Source organism: Athene noctua, chromosome 2 (assembly GCF_965140245.1).
Source record: "Athene noctua chromosome 2, bAthNoc1.hap1.1, whole genome shotgun sequence".
Taxonomy (NCBI): Eukaryota; Metazoa; Chordata; class Aves; order Strigiformes; family Strigidae; genus Athene; species Athene noctua.
In genome coordinates, this window is record NC_134038.1 from 112156438 (window position 1) to 112179633 (window position 23196).

The 23196-nt window shown below is 38.1% G+C and overlaps 1 protein-coding gene across 5 annotated transcripts in view; it reads left to right on the forward strand.

Annotated features, from left to right (window-relative positions):
• The window catches only part of RBM33 (RNA binding motif protein 33), a 105335-nt gene that overhangs the window by 65026 nt on the left and 17113 nt on the right, over window positions 1-23196 (forward strand). For 3 of the 5 annotated variants that reach the window (XM_074899916.1, XM_074899919.1, XM_074899918.1), the window contains exons 15-17: window positions 5349-5987; window positions 18712-18921; window positions 20313-20501. In XM_074899916.1, the coding sequence (XP_074756017.1) occupies window positions 5349-5987; window positions 18712-18921; window positions 20313-20501 (1038 nt within the window). The remainder of the gene's footprint in view (window positions 1-5348; window positions 5988-18711; window positions 18922-20312; window positions 20502-23196) is intronic. The other 2 variants (XM_074899917.1, XM_074899921.1) reach the window with 2 other exon arrangements.

Below are 23196 nucleotides of genomic sequence, written 5' to 3' on the forward strand. Positions count from 1 at the left end.
AAAGAGTTAAGTTCTGTCATCTTTCCTAGCTGTATTGCTCATAACTGAATCGGGCAGGTTATTTTGCAAGTGTCTTCAACTGGAAAATTATTAAGACTTTTCTTTGCATCCTTCTTCCTGAAGAGTCAGTGGCCATATTTATGAATGCCCTGCCATTCAGGAAGTGGAAAAAAATAGCAATATTGGCTATTAAAGGTTTTTCTCACCTTCAGAATAGATATTTGAAAGGTTTGAAACCTGAGTGTGACTAGATTAAAAACTGTATTTCTACTTGACTAATGGTATGCTGGGTTCTCGTTCCTGTGAGGCTGCAAAATTCTGACTTTAAATGCCATTGTTTAGAATAGCTGTTACTGTCTAAGATTTAAACTTGCATATCCGGAGTCTGAAAAATCATTTTCTCAATGAAATTGCAAGGTATGACTGATGACTGTGGGCCTAATTCTGCTCATGTTGAGGTCAGTTTAGGATAAGAGCAATTAAGGCAATATTAAGCATTTTTGAGTTTAAAGAAGGAGGAGAAGGTAGAAAGGTGATGTGAATTTCTTTAGAAGAAATGGATATTGGAGATGAGAACAGGAGAGAAAATGGTAGAATGCCATGTAATCATAGGTGTACTGATATTATTATATTGCAGTTAATGTTCCAGATAACTCTGAAAGAAAACCTTCATACTTCATTGTCCCAAATCTAGTAAATTTTGAAGTTGGGTTGTTGGATATTGTGTTTCTGTCTTTTTTTTTTTTTACAAGGCTCACAATATGGAAAATAGTTTCTGCATTAAATTATTAGACCAAATGTATTAAGTCTTTTCATCTTTTCGGAAATTAACTACCTGAAAAATTGTACATGACTGAATTTGAGTTTTCTCCAGTTTAAATAGGCTTGATTTCCGAATTGGATAACAGTGTTCCCTGTCTTGTGTTTCAAAGATTCTTATCACGTTCTTTTTCCAGTTGGAAGATCACAAGAGGGCGGTGTACTTCTTGGAGTATCTTGTAACCTTGTTCTTCATTCTCCCCCTGTTTGTCCAAGATGTACAACACTTCTGTTTTGAAGGGTGACTCATACCTTCATAGGGTTGAGGAGCTGATATCAGCAATGTGAAATGTAGTGTGTGTGCAGGTGCCTTTAAGATATTTTGTGGTTTTTGAACACAGACGGCCAAATGATGTAGTTTGGAGCTGGCCTTACCTTTTATGAAAACTTGTGAATTTTTAGACAAATTATTACAGCCTCTTTTGTTTCTAATGTTACAGCTGAAAAAATAAACATAAACCTGCTGAATAGATTTTTATTTATGCCACAGATCAAACTGGTTTGATTTCTTTGTCCTTGCACCCATTCTGCTGAAGGACACAAGTGAGCCTGGTTGCATGATTCCTTTTTTTTGTTGTTGATAGCAAACCAGAACACTTACAGTATCTGGTTCTTATGACTCCACATTCAGTTCTATTAACTAGTAATAAAGCCTGCAGACCTCTGAAAAGGTGTGGGTTTTAAAAAAAATTCATTATCCAAAAAGCATGCTACTGATACTAGGACTTAAATTTCAGCAGAAAGTTTCATCCTTTGTTTAGAGCATCTCTTTGCTGTCTTTTTCTCAGTCAACAGTGCCATTCTGAGTTCTGGAGAATGAGGACTGCTGCTTTTCTTAGAGCTTCTCTTCAGCTAGGCTCAGAAAAGCAGCCTGTAATGTTTTCTTTTAGCACTTACTGTCAAAGCTGCTTTGGACCTTAAGGCAGAATAAAAACCTATAGCTAAGGCTTGGTCTTCCCTTCAAACCACAGTGAAATACATTGTGTTCAAGAACTGTTCAAAGATTGGTGAGAATCTTCACTCAAATCACAAAAAAAAAACCCCCAAAACAAAAACAAAACTTCCAAAAAAACCAACAAAAAGCACACAAACATACACCTCCACAAAACCAAGTGAACTGATTTGCATCTCCAGCCTTTTGTACTCTGTAGCCTCCTGTAAAAGGAGGAGCCTTATACAGTGTACCACTTCTCTGTGTTTTCTACAGAAAAAGTGTGAAACAACAGTAGTTTATCCAAGGAAGAGTTTTAAGTTTTTCTGCTGCTTCATCTACAGATGATGTTGCTTTTGGCAGCAAACTTTCAAGCATGAGCTGTGAACTTTATGACAACTTTGAAGGATGTCTACTTTCTTGCAGTTGCTTTTTTGGGCAAATACTTGCTTTTTTTTTTTTTTAACAGTGCTGCTGGTTGTTGGACAAATCTGTACTGGGCTTATTAAACTAATGGAATGAAAATCATTAGCAATAGGCATTGTGTACTGTTTCCACCTTGACCCGATAAACTGTCTTATCTATTCTGTATGATGAAGCTCCTTACTACATTTATATATACTATAGGTCATATATATACACACCCACACTCTATAGTATAGTGTATATATATGGTGCTCTTAAAGCTGAGCAGCAGAGGATTTAGCTGTCCCTGTTTTCATCCTAGTAAGGAGTTTGTTGCCACTCTGAATCTGTACTGTTGGGTCATTCCACGACTAATTTTAGTTAAATCTGACTCCTAATGTAAATACTTTGTTAATCATCATAGGGCCTTTATATTGTTTGGTCTTCCTCTAGCTGCAAGGGTATTTTACTGGGAACTTAACAATAGTGGCAACTTGCTTATGTAGGTGAAGGATTTAGGTATACCTAGCCTGTTAACAGGCTGATCATCAGTTGTCATATAACATCAGAGCTCTTGGCTGTTGATTTCAAAGCTTGCCCTTTACAGAGGGGTTGACTTTGTAGGATCATTACTGATTTCCTAAGTATTGAGTTGAGTTCCTCAAATGAAAATTTCAGATTGTATTTGAGATCAAGTTGCCTGAATATTCTACTAAGCGTTCGTCTAATTTCATACGTGTTGGTAATATAGCTTGTCAATCATCTTCTGTGTTTAATGCGAGTGTAGCTGAAATCAGTGCATCTGTCCAAGGGGTGTTGCATGGACATACTGGTCAGAGTCCCTCGGGATGTTCTTTCCTTGTCTGTTGGCAAGACTCATTTAAGTGTGCTGCAAAGTATACATCTCTGTGCTGCTGTATGTAACCTTTGAGTTAGTGTTGAACCTACCACATTGTGATCTACATCTTGAAGGCCTTCGGAACTTCTTAGATGATAAAATGAGCAGACAAGTCCCTAAAAATAAAGGACAACTGATAGAAGAGCTAATTTCTTCCAGACTCGTGCTGATACTGGCACCCTCAATTGAATGTAAGGAAAAAAAAATGCTGCTACCTCAAAAGGTAAATTTGGTACTGGCTCACTGGCATCCATCAAACTTGTTTAGATAAAATGTAGTATATTCTGATCTAAGCAAAACAAGTGAATAATTAAGTGAAACAAGTTCTCTTTTTGGACAGTTTCAACAACTGAGATAAAGTGACTGAAAATTTTATTCATTTCATCAGGGTCTGCATAACAGCACATCTTCCTCCTATCTAGAGCTTATCTGTATTGTCTCATCCTATGCAAACTATGTTTAAGGGTCTTATCCTTTTATAATGGTTGTATTCCTTTTGTTTACTACAATCCAGCATCTCCAGTTTTCAGTATAAGATGAAATATTTGTTTCCTCCTGTAAAAGTACATTCCTGCTACCAGCTATCAACAAAGACTTGTAATCGAGTTGTTACAGTGATTAGTCATTAATTGCCACCATCATAGTCCAAAAAATACAGAGGAAGATCAGAACCTTTTCATATGAAGCGTTCTCATGGAAAGGACAGTGTTAGATCTCATCCCTGAACTCTAGCCCATATCGAAAAACTAAACACAAATTTTAAAATTCGAGTTTTGTTGAAGTCTTATGTTAGCCATTGTTTAGGTTGGACTTCTAGTGTGAGACATAGAGCTTTTTTTATTTTTTAGTAACTGGGAATAATCCTTATCAATACATTCACAGGGAAGAAGCTGAAGGAAACAGGCATTCAGGATTTGTACATCTGGATTCCGAGTACAACTATGACTCTACTGGGCTTTTATATCTGTGAACCAGCTTTATGGTTGAATGTGTTCTGGCGGTTTTTTTGGTTTGTTTTTTTTTTTTTTTTTTTTTCTTGGGTTGGGAAGAATTCTGAGGTGTACCGGAAATAAAAGCACTTGAATTTATTTTTATTAAAAAAAAAAATTAAAATTGCACATTTGGGTCATATATGTGCAAAAAATGGCATTTGTGTTGATGAGAGTTTGCACCCAGATTGCTGCAAGGTAAATAACTGTTCATCATGGATTCCCAGTTTTTGAGAAATACTTTAGCATTCTTTATGCTGTAATTTACCAACATGCAAAGTCTTGTTACTTTGAGAGCCTGTTTTTGTTAGGGGTGATTAATGTCTTGAGTAGAATGTTGTGCCCGTTGCCATTTGTAAGCACTCTCTACAAGTGTCTAAATATTTCAAATGGTTGAAAAGAAAAAAATAATTAAAAAAATACGCTTTGTAATTTTTCAAAACGCATGTGACTTTTATCATAAGAGCAGTTTGATTTCTTTTCCAGGATTATGAGAATCTGCATTTCCTTGACTCTTGTCCATTTTTATACAGCTTTTCATAAGAGCCTGTTCTGCCAAAGTTGAAGAATCTTTAGAAAGGCTATTTGATGGTGTGTAATACTTTCAGAAGGGCCCAGGGCTGGAATATTAAAGGCATTCTCTATATACCATTAATATTCCAACACTGCATTTGGCAACATTTTGATTCTGAAGAGAGTGCATGAGTTCAAGGTCAGAGAGATTGACTTGTGCTGTTCATTATAACCAATTATTGTGTGACAAATGAGTTTGAGATCAGGCTGAAAATTCTGTGAGAAAAATCAATAGTTCTAATCAGAGCCTTTCAGGTCATTTACCACCCTACCTTTTGTTACTTTGTCAGAAGAGAGCAAGATAAAACCTGTGTGACAGTGGGTTGCCTCCGTATTGTTACTTTCCATTTGAAACATATTTTGATATCTTGAATTATATTAATAGTTTAATTGGTTTTAGAAACTTCTAAATGAGTTCCAATTTGTAAAACTTCATTTATTTTTTTAAAGTATTCTGATAAGATTTCTCAACTGGTATTAAAGCTTTTCTGTCTAGGAAGTAGTATATCTAAGTCCTAAACCAGATTTGAGCTGTTTATCTGTAATGAATAGCAAATAAACCTTACCAGCAGATATACTCCACTAATAGCCTTAGTTTGGTATTGGGGATAATTTAAAAAGCTCCTCAGAGAGTGACAGCTTTACAACATCTGAAACAACAATTGAATGTTGTTTTGACCAAACTGGGCATTTGTTGAGAACTTTGTAAATTCATTTGTTTTTTTCTTTGTAGTATCCAGACGAAGATGAAGAAACTCGATTGTATCGTTTGAAGATAGAAGAGCAGAAACGTCTAAGAGAAGAAATTCTGAAACAAAAGGAGCTGAGACGGCAGCAGCAGGCTGGTGCTAGAAAGAGAGAATTGCTCGAAAGACTTGCGCAGCAGCAGCAGCAGCAACCTTCTACGCAACAGTCCTACATGCAGCAGGAGGATGACTCCTCCGAGTTCCCCACCAATGGCAGCCCTTACATACCCCACTCGGGCTTACAGACCAGGCAAAATGTGAAAAACAGACTCCTTGTTAAAAAACAAGATACATTAGTTGCAAATACCCAACCCAAACCCACAGATTTCCCACAGGTTGGGGTGACTATGCAGTACCAAGGACAGCAGATGAAGCCAGTAAAGCAGCTGAGGCAGACTAGAACAGTACCTCCGAGTCAGCCTCAGGTGCCTCAGAAAGTATTACAGACAAAACCTGCTGCAGCATCACTACCCACGACACAGACTGGTCGACTGGCTTCAGTACAAGCAAGGCCCCAGGAACTGAAACCTGGCGTGAAACGGACTGTCATGCAGCGGACAAACAGTGGTAGTGGAGATGTGCCCCATGTCGGCAGCAAAGTCAGGGTGATTAAATTGTCAGGAGGGGTAAGTTTCCAAGGCTCATCTCTTGTGTGCGTGTTGTCATGGTTTGGTTTTGTGTGTTTCATTCTGTGTAATCTCAAAATAAAAAATGGGCCTAAGCTGACAAGGGAAGTAGCAGGTTTAGCAGACCTCATAATTTATATTTTCAAAACTGTAAGTTATTAGCAGTTATTCAGAAATCAGTATTTCCTGTAATACTTTACTGCCAGGCAGTTATCACTGAAATCACACTAAAATAATAATGCTTTCTTTTAAGTTGTAAATTGTAACGTCAGTCTGAAAGACTTCTCAACTGAGCTCCTTTTGCTTACAGTTGATGGGTCTAAAAATGGGTCAGAGAAAAAGATTTGAATGGCTGTTTTTAAGGTTTGGTTAAAAAGCTAAGCTCTCCTTATTTGATAGTTGAAGCCACCTGATTTATTTGTGTGCAGATGCTGGTGTTAGTGGGGTTTTTGTACTCAAGACTGTTTTTATTTTCTTGGGAAGCATGTTGTGAAACTTAATTTAAGCAGTATATTGGAGGGGGATGTTTTCTGTTAGAGGCTGGGTTTAAAACATTACCATTTCACTTCTGCATCTAAATGAGATTTCCTTATCTTTTGATGAGGGGGTCTATTATCCGCAGAGTGTCCCTTGAGCCCTGGTGTTGTGGAGGATTCACAATGCTGGTCTTGATGGTAGTGTGCATATTTAAGATCTGGAGCTTTAGTTAGAAAGTATCTCGACCAAATTTCTTCTGTCTTAATGAAAAGACAAGTTAATTTGTTAGGGCTGTGAAGAAACAGATGAGGGGACATAGTGAGATCATGTTGTCACAATGAAATCTGTTCTCAGGTTTTTGAGGAGGAAAGAAGGATGTGATGTGGTTTAATGTTGTGGTACATTGGAGGTGTTTTTTGGAAGAATGCTTCTTAAATTACTCGGAGCATTAATTAGGGAAACTTGCAGAACTGCTTTAAGTCTGCAATGAAGTGAACTGTGTTAACAGGGACTGAACAAGGCCTTGGAGGCTAGGCTATACTCTCTAGAAATGGGGAGGAAGTCAAAATGTCAAAAGTTTTAACTACTTATAAACGTCTTTCTACATCTCATAAAACTTAAATACACTTAAAATTGTGAACTCCATACTGACCATGTGGTCTTTCAAAATATTAGTGTAAAGGACCTTATTGACTACATAGAACTGAAAACAGCCTGACTTGGAGGATGTCTGGTTCCTCAGACAACTTAAGTACAGAAGAATAAAGTACAAGTTGAAAGTGATTCTGTTGGTCTAAAAATATTTATATATAAATATGTCTGGGGGAATCCCAGTGGCCTGCAAGAGGTATGACAGGTTTGTTACTCATGAATAATTGAATAAAGCAGTCATGCACAAATTCTTTTATTATGTGGTGAAACAAAACAATGCCAGTCACCGCTGTATACAGCTCTTTGTAACAAATGGTTATCAGTGCCCGCAGTAGCATTCACAATGAAATAGTTTTTTATCATAATGCTCTTTCGGAAAACCATAAATGATTTGTTTCAGATAAGTCTCATGGTAAGCAAGAGCAATTAGCTTCATTAAATACATGTGTAACCTCACTTTCACTGTATACAGAAGCAATTTGCTCTGACCTTCTTAACTTTCAGATACCAAGGCTTTAGGAAAGTAAAGTACGTTCTTTACATGTAGTCTTTGTTATTTTTTTCATATTGCCATGGACATTTTAGGTTTTTCCTCCAACTGTGTGAGAATAAAAGCAAGCATTGCAATTAGCTGTTTAACACTGATCAAGATAGTTGATTAATTTTTAATCAGTTAGTGACAAGATGAATCCATGACTTTGTTTCTTTGAGCACACAAGGAAAAAAAAAATTGAGCAGCAGGGGGGCCAATCTTGTCTATTTTGACAAGATTTTAAAGAAGAATTAAAAGCTGCTTGGACTTTGAATACTATAAAGATCACAGATCACATTTATCTTCCACTTCTACTGTTTAGTCCTGACACATGCTTTATTTATTTTCACAACTTCTGCCTCAACCTGAAATATAAAGCAAAAGCCGAATCTCATTTTTCCTAGCCATTCTCCTTAGCATATAATGGTGCTTCCTCCAGTTCCTTGCCTTTGGCCAAAGGGATGGCTGGTATCTCTTTATGTGTGCTGACTTGATCCTGCAGTTAAGCAGCTCTACCATTTCTCTCAGTCTAATTGTACCCTTTTTCCTTTCTAGAGCTTTTTTGTGCAGAGATGTTTTGAATATCTGTTTACAGTGAGATGGCTTGTGATTAGACACAGTGTAGGTTCTTTTTTGAAGCTCTCTTGATTCGTGTTGGTAAAGACTTTTGAAAGGCCCTTCTCTTTCAGCCTGCCAGTGTGGTACAGCATGATAGTAGAGTCATCAGTTGAAGAAGCTGTTTGAGGCCAGACCCATACCAACTCCAGACCAGATTGACCTAAAAGAGGAGCTGGTAGCATGGACTGTTAGAAATTTAGTAGGACCATCTGTAGAGCCAGGATTAAATGGTGGTGTGTTGCTGTGCTGTTTTTTGTTTAACAGTTAAGGAGATGTACTTGGAGTATTGCTGAGATTTATGGTACACAAATACTGTCAGAAGAGGATGATTTCTTCTCTTGAGGGCAAGTATCATTCCCAGTCTAAGCTTCTATACTATGTTTTTTTGTGTTGCTGAGCACTGCAATATTACTGAGGATCTCTGACCTCCAGGTAGAAGTAGTCCTTGTTACTTAAGGTAAAATGGCCTTTGATCTGTTTCCACAGTATTCTCTCTTGAGCAGATTTTACTTTTTAAGTATTTTTATGGAATTTGTAAGAATTACTAATTAAATTCCAAGAAAAATTTTAATTTTTCCAGTTTACCTGATGCATAAGATGCCTTAATTTATGCCTTTTTATACTTAAAGGGAAGCAGAAAATAATTCACTATTTTGTGTATGTAAGACTTATGTCTGCATATCAAGGAAGGTGACACATTAGGTAGTCATTAATGATTTTGTCTGATGCTTTTTTTAGACAAATTCCCCCTTCCCCCGATATACCCATCCCTTTCTAATACTGCTGTAATTTATGCAGGGATTAGTGTTTAGCATATGATGCCCAAATATCTCTTGATGGATCTAATATCCTTTATGGCTGTGTGGCATGTCTTCAGAGTTGTCCTTTCCAGATACAGAGTTCAGTGTATTTGCTGAGTGTTCATATTACTGTAGTTCACTAAGAAAACATCTGAGATTTGCCCCTCTTGATGAGGAAGCTGAAGTCAATCCTTCAAAAATACTTGTAAGAATAAACTCAGATTGTAGAGTGTTTGTTGGGAAGAAGCACCCTAATAAGTCACTTAAAAATGGGATGATAAAATAGGGCTGAAAAGACCATAGAAATAATTTATCTGTTTTGAAGGGGGATTTTGACTAAGCTTTTTCTGATATCTCATTATTGGAGATTTCTTAAGTGATTTATTCCAGTGTCTAATGTGTGCATTTAGGGGAATTTTTCGTAGTGACCAAACCACGTTTTCTTGCTGCAATTTTGAATCTATGACTATTTGTATTGTACTTGGAGAGACAGGAAAGAATTTGTATCCTTCTTTGTGTCTGTCTCTCTCTTTAAAGATCACTTAACTGTTTCTGAGCACTAGTATCCTTCAATCCCTCTTGTTGGGACATGTTTTCTAATACCTAGTTGGTGGTGGTCATCTTTGGGCTCTCTATGATCAATCTATCAGTAGATAGTTCTAGTACCAAGTGCAATTGAATCCTTAGGCCAATATATATTAGAAGTGTCCTTATGGAAGAACATGCTTGTACCAGCTACAACCGTAAATATCTTAAGATCATATGAAATACGTGCTGAATGTGTTTTTCATTTAGTTGGAGGTTGTGTGGGAAATGGTAGTATCTTAAAATCTCTGTATCATTCAGTCATCTTACATTGTTGTTGGGTGATTTCTCTCTAGCCAGAAAATGGCCTGCCATGCTCAGAGAGGTGTGTGTCTGTCCCAGAGGCCTGAAAATGCTGGTTCTTATGCTGCACGAAGAGCACTCCAGTCTTTGTCTCTGTGGAAAGCTGTACAGTGAGCGTTTTTCATAAATACATGTATAAAAAATACATAAACATCTGTTTTCCCTGTTGGTTTAGAAGCAGTATCTTATTAGTGGTCATGATTTCTGAAAACCTGAGATGATGCTTCATCTGAAAAGCTTCAAGAAAGGTTTGACAAGTTCTTTTGTTTGAGAAGTCTGTCACACAAAATGTCCTTGGATTGTAAAAAGAAAAAGGAAATTGGAATGTAAGATAGGCAACTTTATTCATATTTAGAGTAACTGAGAAGTGTAAGAGATTAATATGGAGTTCTAAATATGGAAAAAGATACTGATGGAGATAATTATTGTTTGATAATGTAATCTTATCAACCAACTTCGGTTAATGTTTGTACTTGTTTCTACTTGCATGTGTATGTTCAAGTTTATATTTGACTTGAAAGCTCTGTAGCGCCTTTCATCTAAATATGTCAGGAATTACAGACACTAAGAACTTTGGCATTTACATGGCACGTTCTTGAGGGAGCCCTTCACCCAGCTTTGCAGCGCTACTAGCTGCAAGAAACAACACAGGAGCTATCACTGCATACCGTACTATTACTTTTTAGAAGCAGGAGAAAGGTGTTGTGGTTTATTTGTATCCCACAATTTGAAGAAGGTAAAGATACTGTCCATATTCTATCAGCAGCAGACTGAAGGAGCTGCAGAAACCATGATATCTGAATGTCCAGATACCATGTTTGTCATTTAGTGTCAAAATGGGCAAGACCTGTCAAGCAGTACTAATGTCAGTGCTGTTGGAAAAGGAGTCTTAACTGCCACAACATGCAAGATTTCACTCTGGAAATATTTCACAAATGGACATTAATTTTTTTAATTCTACCTCGAACTAACAGATAAAAAAAGGAAGTTGGAGAGCCCTGTGGTATTCTGGTTATGAAAAAGACACAGTATTTTCAGGAAACACTTGAAAATGAGCAATAAACCCTGTCCTCCCAGACCTCCAGTGAGGATGGTCCATCTAGAGACAGAATATTTCTATGGCTTGGGAGTAGTGAGGTGTGGTGTGCTGTACTGTTTGGGGCATATTTGGTTACTGGAAAAAAGGGCACGCGTGGATGCACTTAGGAACTAGAGGGACTAACAAGCAAACCAGATTCAGGTAGTACTTTTTATGGGTTTGTAATAAAATCCTAGAAAGGGGGAAGAGATATCTACCTGAATTGAATTTAACTTTGCTGTGGATATCTTGGAACTAAAGTGCAATAAAGTACTTTCTTTTGTAGACTGCAGAACAAGTTTCTCCTTTTCCTCAGGAGACTTTTAAATTGTATGTTGAAGAAGAGTGCTGCTTCCTTCTGAACACCCTGAAATCAAGGCATTTGATATTGCTTGTTGCTCTTAAGTCTCAGAGGAGAGTTTTTCTGCCAGCCTGTTATAGGGCAAAATTCATATTGATAGAGTGATGTTGTTACACATTGTCTAGTAGCCCAGTTTCCTGACTGGAAATAATTAAAGGCAACTGTAACTTTGTTAAAGTGCATTTCAAAGAGAAAGAGCTAGTTTTCAAATGAAAAGTAATTGGATGCAATCTCTTAATTTGGTGGGGAAACATGTAGATTTGTCCAATTCAAATTTAATGTTTTTAGAAGTCACAAATGCTTTTGTTAAATGGTATTTCAGGCTTGACCATTTGGAATCGACCTTCTGTACAGAGGTGTGACTCTTGAGTTGGAAGAATCCTGACACTGTAAGTGGTTGGGGAGGGAGATAATACGAGTTGTCTGTGTCAAGAAAGTATGAGGAGCTTAGGGCAACGCACCAGAGGGATTCAACTTGGCATCACTTTTAAGCATTAAGGAACATCAACTAGAAAAACAAAACATGACACAAGAAGGGAAACTCCAGTTGTACTGGTTCTGATATCCAGTACTGGCTTTCTGTGCCATAGCTGGTGCCTGGCTGAGTGCTCATTCAGGAGCTTTGGGCTATCATAAGTTTTGAATTGTTGATCTTTTTCCAACAGGAGCCTTTTTTTTCTTGGTGATTTCTCTGTGTGTCCAATCTTCACTAAAATTCTTTGTACAAAAATTTATCCTGGAGACTGACAAGTGAAAAGCGAACCAGGAAACTTTGCTGAAAAACATGTTTATTGGCATCTACGTTATGCATTTTGCAGACAGCAAAGTAAAAATGAAGGTGCTTCTGAGAGTATTATACATATCCGGTCCAGAACCTTGATTTTTCTGTAGCTTTGACACTGAATTTATTTTTTTTTTTCATAATGAATGGCTGGGTGATTGTACTAGAAAAACATGTAGTCATGATTCATTGTCTCATCAACTGTGTTTCTATCACTCCCGGTGAAACATCAGTGTAGCACAGCTATGACTAGGATTCTCTAGCATCTCTTCTCCATGCCTTAGTTCTCTGGCAGATGAGGAGATACGTAAGGTAAATATTCTGTTAGTACATGGGATTAAATGGAATTAGCTGGGTTTTTTTAGAAGACATTTTCATCTTGCTGTTCTCACTTTTCATACACTATTAGGCACAGAAGATAGTCATTGCATCATGGCTTGCTGAACCAGTTTAGTGGTGTCTTTTTTAGCACAGGAAGGGAACTGTTTCTGCATTTTATTTTAATGCTTAGTCTGGGTGCTCTTGTTGGAGGTAAGTTTGCCCCATGTAAAAGTTTAAAAAAACTCATAATTCACTAGCCAGCACCAGAAGCATCATTTCTCTGCTGTGAATGGGGAATGCTTTAGTTGTTCTACCCCTTCTGTGCCTGATGTAGCTTATTTCTGTGTGTACTCTTGAGTCGAAACTAGACTATTAGTATGTCTTACACCAGTTATTAATGATGAGTTTTCTACTGACAGTGTATTCCTGCCTGGCTGGAGAGCAGGAGTTTAAGTACTGCTATTCTGAATTTAAAAAACCCAAACTTTTAAAGGTCTTAAAAGGCCTTTAAAAAAGGGTCTCCAGGTGTTTCTCACTGGCATTTGACAGATAGAAAGTAAATCTTTACCTGTTCATGAGCAGTGCTTGGTCATGTCACTTGGTTGTGGGATATTTGGCAAGTGATAAGGCTTCCTGTTCCCAAGCTGTCAACTGCCCATATAGCATTTGGAGCACCAGTCAAAGAGAAATAGCTTTGCCATTAATATATGTTTCTGATAATTGTAATGAGAAAATACTTGTGTGTATATTAGATGATAGCTATTTTTGCTCAATGTGGTTTTTGCTTTACTGTTTTTATCTCTTCGTTACATGGGGATCACAGTTGTCAGTGCAGATGTCTGACTCTTACTGTAGTCAATTGGCAATATCAGTAAAATGTAACATGTGAAAACCTATATAGCTGATGAATACCAATTTCTCTTGTCCTTGAAGTGAAGATTAATTTACTAACCTAAAGGATGGGCTGCTTTTCCTCCTCTTAACTACTGTGATACTGTAGAGGGTGCTCATTTCTAGAAATACTTAGACTGGTAACATGAGGGATTTCTCCTTTCATAAAGGAAATAAATTACAAGACATTTTTGGATTGAGATTTCCCTGCAAGATTTAAGCCTCCATCATACTACAGAGAATTTGAGTTATAGTGCATCTGAGAAAAGTTGAAAACATTTTGCTTCTCTGTTATTTTTACACAAACCAACCTGAGTTTATTTCCTTTAAGTGCTTTATCTGGCATACGCATCCCTTTACTATTGGGTGATTTTTGAATTAGCTTTATAAAGATTACATGGATAGACACAGCATTGTCGTAGTTAATAGAAACCTGTGCAGTGAGGTCTATGGGCTGCAAGATCACTAACAGTGCCAATGACAGTGAAGTATGGCCTTATCGAAAGGAGAATTCATAAGAGGCTGCCCTGGGACACTGCACCACTGTCCTTCTGTGTATCCTGACAATGTTATCTGTCCTCTCAGTACCGAGTATCAAATGTCTGTCACGAGTACAGAAATTAATTTAATGTCACCTGAAGACATGCAATTAATCTTTTAGAGGTTTTCATAATACCTTTACAGAAAGAGTTGCCAGTTTGGCGGATTTGGATTTTGGGGTTTAGCAGAAGATAAGGAAAATTAATTTTTCATCAGGGTTAATACAAGCTAGCAGGGCCACAAAGGCTGAGAAAAATGGTTTGGGAATTTGTCAAGTGTTGTCACTCTAGAATAATGCTGCTTAACGTCTGATAGGTGTAATCAAGAGTTGAGATTTCTATAGAGGGGGATTAATCAATTTGCTCACTACAGAATGCAAGTTGGTGATACCATTCCTTCATGGGGTTTAAGAATGAAAATAAGATTTGATCTGTCAAATTGCAAGCAGCTCTGACAGTATCAATAGGCATTTTTATCAGTACATTTTAAAGCATTTGTTATAAATAAATTTGTCCTGCTAATGTTGGTGGCAAATAAACTTCATCTTTATTGTAACACTGTCATCATGATTATGATAGAGAGCTTCAGCTTCTAAATTCAACCAGTCCCTTATAAAATTCTGCTTTTAGAATTTATGATCTCATATTTGATAGAATGGTCTTTAAGTTTCTCAAAACACAACACTTGACTGTATATATATGTGTGTGTGTATATATATATATGTATAGTGAGAGAGTCTCACTATTGAAAAACAGTCTTGATAAGTATCAGGGAATCAGTTCTAAAGACATTTTCATTACTCCAGAATTAATCAAATGATAGTAAGGTTTCAAGAGAACTCTTTCCTGGCTATATGTTAGGAAGGTCGACCCTTTATATAACTTGGAAATTCAGATCTTGAAGCTCAGAATTATTTGTGATACAGAAATTACGCAGTAGACAGTAACAGAAAAACATTCTTCATTTACTTGTTCACAAACAAAGATTGGAAATTCACTTTTCTGCTGAGGAAGTTAGAGGAAACTTGCAGAGCTTGTATCAATCAATCTCAGTTTTCTGTGGGGGACTGAGAAGTATTCTACCTGGTTTCAGCACTTTGTGCATAAATTGTTTGAGGCAGACCATGATGATGAATAGATGCATCTCTGAAAAATTTAGTGTTGCCCTGTACATGCCAAAATGTTACAGAAAAAATGAGATAAGTCTGTATTTTGACAAGAGAAAAATTAAAATTTTAATACCTCCTTCTGTTGCTCTGTGTTTAAATTTGGGGAGAGCAGTGATGTAAGATAATGAAAAATTAACAATACAAAAATTGTTTTTAGGAAAAGCAAGAGTTGATTTCAGATGAGCTAGAACCGAGACATTTTATGTAGAAGAGATGCTAACTGTTTAGCTTCTGTGATCTAGATTTCAGTTTAGGTAGCTTTTGCAATACAGCTTTGGTTCACTTATCTGCTTGCCTGTAGCTTTGCTGTGTGTTTTGATTTACCTGCTGGGTGCCAGCTGATTGTATACCTCATGAGTGAAAATCAACAGTTAATACATGTACAGTCATCTTTACAGTCATATGTCTTTTCCTCCAAAACACTGATGTTCTCATAGAAGCATGTGACCTGTAAGTAATGTTCTGAGGTTTTACAGCTCTAAATCCAGATGTTAAAACCTCTTTGTGGGTATTTTTCTTGACTCAGTTCTTCATTGGCGTGCCTGAAGAAGCTGCTAATTGTCTTGCATAGAAGTTGTTTAAAGGATGATGTTGATGATGAGTCTAATCTGCCACTAAGTACTACATAGGTTGTTCATTTTGGCGTGGACAGTGCTTGTCCTTGCGCTGTTATGTTTTTAACCAGTGAAAAAGAAATTGGTGCTAAAATTGAGCCTGTGTTGTTTCACTTGTTAGGCACATAGTAACCTAAGAGTTGCGTTTTGTTTTCATTTTCTTAAGACGACCACCAGATTTTGTTTTCAGTTGAAGCTAGGGGTACTTGTAATGGGAAACAAGGTCTTGCTGACTTGCAGGGAGCACTGTTAGTCCTTGAGCACCAAGTTGCTCACTCACAGGTCTCTCTTGAGAAGTGGTGCTTACAGGTTCATCTCTGCTTCCCCTCTTCAAGTCATCTTAAAAAGTAGGTGTTCAAAGCAATAGTAAAAGAAGGGGTTTGATCTGATTGCCCTTTCTTCCTTGTTGCAGGAACAGGCAGACCTTGCTCCACCCCCTTTTCTTATCCTGTGGACTTTCTATATTGTTTTGTATATGTCATCTTATTTCTGTGTCTGGAGATGTTTCTGTCTTTCCAGATTTTTGCCAGAGCATCATGCTAGCAGTGAAGCACAAAGCTGTCATTTGAGACCCCAACAGGGAACAAACCCCATCAAATTTTTCATCAGTGTGAGCCAGTTTTGTGTACTTATGCCTTTGATTCTGTTATAGTTGTTTGGTTTAGTTTATAAAGTTTTATTTAGTGATAACTGGGCTTGGTAGTTAAATAATACGTGGTTGTTGGCCATCCTAGCCTTTTATGGGAAATGACTGTTTGCTTTTGAAGTTTCAGTAATGAGCATGTTCGATGTGTTTTGTACCTGAGGGCTTCACCCTCAGATGTTCTTCCTATATGCTGGGATTACTTTTTGGTTTGGAAAGAAATTGTTGCAAATATTTATGATTGTTTTTCACAGCAAGCAGTTAGCAGAGATTAGATTTTAACTCCCAATTACTGCATTTAAATCCCACTTAGAATTTTTTTGTTCCTTTTAGTTTCATCATTTTCCCAGCTGCTGTAGGGTTGAATAAAATATCTGATCAGGGCATAGGGCTTATGGTGATGCTGATATTTGAACTAATACTAAAATGAAGAGGATTTTAATGCTGGTTTCCTGGTAAGGTTTTGTTTGTGTACATACATCTGGGTTTTTCAGGAGAGGAGGAGAGCTGTTACTTTTACATTTTTGAGCAGTAATTGAAGAGAGAGACTCTGAAAGGAAAGCTTTATAATTTCTCACTAGTTACAGCTCTCAAAGGTTATATACAGAATTTTCGGTGATGCCACAGAGCCATTCAGTTTAGCAGAGTAAAAAATATATTTGATTAGAAATGGAAAAAAACAAATGCAGTTTTCAGTTGCTTTCTTGCTTTGGACACTGGATGAAAGCCATTAAGTGGGAAGACCTTAAAGATTTTCCCTATGACGGATTGTGCTTTTTAAGCGTAGATGGGGCAAGGGCTGATGAACCTGATTTGTTTGGGATTGAATTAGTTGAGTTCTTGAGAAGCTGTTGCCTGCATACACTTGATAATATAGAGGACTTCAGGGATGTCAGTTCTGCACCAGTGAACTTGCAAACATGAGACTGTCCTAGATATCACCTATACCAGACTATCTATCTTCAAATGATAGTGAGGAGACTTGGTAACCAGTCCTTGGTAGGTGTTTTTGTTTCCTTTTTGTAATTCTGGTGGAGACATAATGACTGACACTGTCAATCTTGCCCTTAGACCATAAACCTATTCCTTCTACAGCCTTGTATTTTCTCTCCTTATCCACAAGAAACATGAAGCCCTCTGTTTCCTGACATGTTAAAGATGCAGAAGGAGTTTTGACTTGTCAATATTTAAGGAAAGTGAATAAAACATACGTAAATAAAGATGCTTTCACAATATTTTTAAATGTGGGTTGCTTTTTTTTTTTTTTCCTTTAGACATGCCTTCTGTTTGAGAGCTTTTGAGGGGTTACCTGAGGTGGGTTAGGGGCTTTGGCAAAGCCTTCTGTGTGCAGATTTATAATGTTCACTAATATTTGAGTTCTAAAGTTGGAGTCCAGTCAGGGTATAGATACTGCTGTTGAAACCGTGCAATAATCTGATGTGCTTTACAGTTGCAAAAGTACCTGATCATTTTGTTGGGCTCTCCTGTCTCTTGCTCCATGGGATTTTTTCAGTGACTGAGCTGATCTGGATAGCAGGACACAAATTGAAGAATCGCCGTTCTGTTTGTAGAAGAAGCTGAACTGCTTGAGTAGGGGCAATAGAAGGGAATTATTTCTCAGTGCTTGCAGCTTATGCTTTTACTGTGCTTGATTGCACTGAGAGGTATAGTGGAAGGAGCTACACTGGATGAGAGAGGCACTGAGGTGTTTCATTGTACTTGTTATAAATATCTATAATAGCTTTATAACAAACAAAAAACACCCCACTTTGAGGAAGAATTGTTCCTAGTATGGACAGTGTTTGAGGAAGGAGACTGCTTAAAAGGCTGCTGGTATAGAAGTTAGCAGAATAAGTATGTGCTTCAAAAAAAATACCAGCTTTTAACTAAAGAGAAGTTAAAGTTTTAAAGATGAGCAGAATATTCGCCTGGCTCTTCTGGCCTTCACAATTCTTTGCTCCTTGCTCTGCAATGTGTACATGTCTTTTTTTTTTTTTATAAAGTAATAAAAGACCCCACACACCATAGTTCACATGTAACCTGGGAAGGAAGAATGATTTGAAAAGAGAAGTGAAAACGCCTTGATGCTCTGTATATGAAAAGACATTTTTGAACATTGTAATTATAATAAAGTCTGAACAAAGTAAACTGTTCTTCAGATACCGTGGATTTATTTTAGGCTGAAGCACAATTTCCAGGCTGAGCCCTTGCACACGCCTGCCATGGCTGCTGGTTTGCTTTAGCAGGCAAACTGCTGGGTGTTCTCTGTGCGCTGAGCGAGCTAGATGTGGCAGGAGGCTGCTCAGGGCGAGGGTTTGCAGTGCCTGGACATTGAGCCGCCTGTTGTGTTGTTGATTTCAGCAGGGGGGAGAGGATGCTGGCTTTTTTCACCCAGAGGGCCAGCCCCAGCGGCCTCAACAACCCCCGGAGCCGAAACAGCAGCCAGTGCGGAAGGTCACATTGACAAAGGGAATGCAACAGCAGCAGCACCAACAGCAGCAGCAGGCTCAGATCCATTCACCAGCTCCTCAAGGAGTCAAAAACATCCAGGGAATCCATCAGCCTAAAAAGGTGATTTTTAGATGCATATTGCTGCTAGAAGTTTTACTGTCTAGCCGTGTTGCTCTATTAATAACTAGCATTCTGTTTGTCAATTGCTGGTGCAGGGCTGCATGACTCAGGAGATGCATAATTGCATATAAAGCTTTTAATCTAGAGAGACCTGTTTGTGTCCAGCACAGACTGGTGATGCCTGCAGGTTGTTTCATCTTCTGGCTTTCTGGCCAGCACAGTACTCCCTGGGGGAAATGCTCGTGTCCTGACATAGCTTCTGTAGGAGATGGTATCCAACCTGCTTTCTGTCTCTAAAACCAAGAGTTTCTCCAAAGTTGTGCTTAAGCTTTTATTTCAGCTGTTTCCTGCATATGTGGAAGTCCACAGTGACTGTTCCAGGATGCTCTTTGGTCGATCCTCAGAGTTGGTATCACTCAGAACAGTTGGTCATCTTGTAACTTGATTTTTGCACTGATCATGCACAGGGAGGAGGCAGGGAAAGGGTTTGAGTGGCATTGGTGTGTGCCTTCTCAGCATTTTAAACTGGCACGCTCCCTGAAAATAGCTGGTATTTTGGCTTTTAAGTTATTTCTTGGTTTTGAACTGTTAGGCATAATCTTCCTGCTTCACATAAGGATAAAGTTTCCTTGCTGATGCAGAGGCGTGTGAAAAGTCATTACCCTCCATAGGTTTTCAAGTAGGAATTGAGAAACTGTGTTGAGTGTTAACTGTTTGATGTTCGTTACTCGTTTCATTGTTATTTTTCCTCTCTCCAACTGTTCAACCTTTAATTTATAAGAACAAAATCCACATATTTCCTACTGCAAAGGATACTGTGGTGCCAGATCCTACATGATCTGGGGGAAAGGAACTTTGAAAAAAAAGTTGTTTTAAAGTTACTTAGCATATGCAAGTACTCCATCCTGATATCAGACCAAGAGTTGCTAGTAAAAGAGGCTGGCGGTGCTTGAAGCACTTCACTGGTCTTGTGGAGACATTAAATTTGTTTGTGGGATGAAAAGAGAAAAAGGAGAGGGATCACTGGTTGGTTTTTTTGGCCAGACTGAAAGTATGGTAGCTGTACACATGCTGCTAATGTGATCATTGTTGAAAACTAGGCTATAGATTTTGGTCTGAGACCTTCCACTGCTTGGTCAATCTGTGCTAAAGCAGGCTTTTAGCCTCAATGCAGTATATGTAATTCAATATAAAGAGGTTTGTATAAGCAGTGGATGAATATGTTAATAAGTGGCCTTTCAAATGGGCAAACGGCAACAAGCTGTGTTAAATCAACACGAACTTTAATCAAGTCTTTCAGTAAATTGCCAACTTTTATATCATCTGTCAGATGCAGTGAGCAGAAGCACTAGGTAAGTAAATCAAAATACTGTTACTTTTGTTGTTGGCAGGTCATTATGCACGGCAGAGGCAGAGGAGTAGCAGGCCAGATGGGCCGAGGACGCTTGATGCCAAATAAACAGAACCTGCGAGTGGTGGAGTGCAAACCTCAGCCCTGTATTGTGTCAGTTGAAGGGCTTTCTTCATCAACTACTGATGTCCAACTGAAAAACCTGCTGATGTCAGTGGGACCCATTCAGGTAGGTCAACCTCGGTTTATCATTTTTGTGCCAAAAGGCTTTCATTCCGGAAAGCTCAATTAATTCCCTGACACTAAATACAATGTGTGTTTATTGGTAATTTATGTTTGAAGGCACCCCCACTCACAGACACTACACCTGGTAGCAAAGACAAGCACATGATGATACTGCGGCAGGGGAGGTACAGTAGGATTTTGCTAACCATCACATTCCTGCTGCAAAAGAGTCTCCTTCATTTTGGAGTTCCTGTGCTATCTCCATTATTTTCTTAGACAATTCAACCCTGTCTGTTCTGTGAGGTTGTTAAAGCCGAATGATCATATCAACGAAAATTTATTTTTTTTTGTTGCTGTCCTTGGTTTTATTGTTGACTTGCACCTGTTCTCTTTTGTGACATTTACTTTTTCCTGTCCTGGGTAAGAGCACTTAATGACTGCTACTCAGCAGAGATTTTGTACCATGTAGCACCATCTACTTTTTTAGATGACAACACAAGTCTCCTTTGAAGGATTTTATATATCCTTTTTTTTTTTTTTTATAAGGTTCTCTTTAGGAGGGGCCTGTGAGCAAGGTTATGACACACTCACATGCTGTGTATCTACTGTGAAGCTTCTGTTCGTAAACTGCCTCCTGGAACTTCCTAAACTAACTTTAGGAAAATGGGAGGTTTCAATGCACTGAAGGGCTTAAGAGGCCTTGTCTGACTTATTGTTGAAAATACCAGTTAATGAATAACGAACCATACAGATGAAAATTTTTTTCCTTGATTTTTTTTCACTTCTGAGTGTTCCTTTTGACAGGATCAACATTTTCAGACAAAAGCAGTGCATGAATTGGAGCTATTCCGTGAGACTATTAGTGGGATCATCTTTCTTTTGCAAAGCGCGCTGCTCTCCTAAAGATGTACACTCTGCCTCACTTCTTCCCAATTCAGCATTATTCCATTTACTAAATTATTTACATCATCAATTCCGAGAGGTTTAATTTGTTTGTGAAAGCAAAAATACTCTCACAAAATACTTTGTCCCTTAATGTTCTGTAGTACTCTAGGAAATAATTCATACAGTTCCAAAGCACATTTATTCAGTGTTTACTTGCTGAATCTTGCATGAGAATATTAGGAGATTAGTAAAAACCCTGCTAGGAAATATTCACAATTGAGAGAAGTTGAAGAAAAAAATATTTATTCATTATTTGCTGTTTCATAGCAGACTCCAAACTCTGGTGTCTCAATTCAGTGTCAAAGACCAGTGTGGAAGGGTGTACTTACAGGAAAAAAAAACCCACCAAATTTTCTAGTGGGATTTGATGCATCCCTGTGCTCTACATGACTGGTATTCTTGCAGCAGTGTCAGGTGTACTTTCTGGAAGTTATGGTTTCTAAATCATCACCTCTTTTTACCTTATCAGAGATCCAGAAGTAGTACTTGAAAGAGGTGCTTGAATTTAGCTAATGATGCAAAAGGCTTTTGTGCTAATTCTGCACTTGAAATTCAAGTCTGACTTGTAGAAGCCTAGAAATTTCCTGGCTTGTTTGTGACTGATGTGTCACAAGTGTGGATAGTGAGCTATGCAGGGGAGAATGATCCTTTTGTAGGAAGAATATGAGAGACTACCACCATATGCAATATTTAGCTTTTGGGGGTTTTTTTGTGGTACTGTGAGAGGTGGTACCACGGAAGTCTTAACACACCAAATGAGGAAGAGGCAGCAGCAGTTTTAAGTGCCTTGTAAGACAAAAACTAAACCCAAAATGTTTGAAAACCTGTGTTGCCCTGTTCACAAAAATCACTCTTACACAGATGGTGCTAGATTTTCAAAGCTATCAATATCCTGAAGTGCGTAAGTGGATTTTCTTGTGGCTGCAAATTAATGTTTTTACTAGTGCTTGTGCTCAGGGCTGTACAAAATCACCTGCAGCTGGAAGTGGTCAGGAGGCTCTGATAGTGAAGGAATACTCTGTTTGGTTATTTCCTCGTTCTTCCTTTAAAATGTGTTTCATGTACATGACTTAGAACGAGGGGTGCAGAAGTGAGCTACTGAGAAGAGCTGAGTAGTGAATGGAAGCATTCCTTGCCACATGGGCTTTGGGGGTTTGCACCATGTGCAGACAGTAAGTGGGAGAGGCAAGGACAGGTCATAGCCATGGCCAGAGCAAAGAGATCTCAGGTACTGTAGAGCTCATAATCTTCTAAGATGAAGTGTTGCAGCCTGATGAACTGAAATAAGAGGGATTTGGGGAGATGGCTATTTTGAGAAATTCTCACTGCTTTTTTTTTTTTTTTTGGAAATTAAACAAGGTGCCCACATTTTTAGCTGGTTCAGATGGAGTTCAAGAGATAGTAAGAGGAGGGAAAGGTGAGTCAGTTGTAGCTGACTCCATCTTTAGGATGTAGAATATCCTATCTTTAGCTGTTGAATATGTTCAGCAAAACTTTCCTTAATGAACTGAACTCTGTTTCTTGAATTTTATTTGAGGGGGAAATGTGTGTGTCAAACTCATGCCTATTTTTTTCAATTATAAAAAGTTTAAAATCTGAATCAGAACTTAAGGAGTTATCTTCCTGCCTGGATAGTGTCTTGAAATGACACATGCCGATTACCCAACACCCAAATCCTTGGTTAACAGTAAAGATTCTCAAACTGTAGGGCATATGCCTCGGATGGTAAGCAAGGATCTTGCTTCACAGTGACA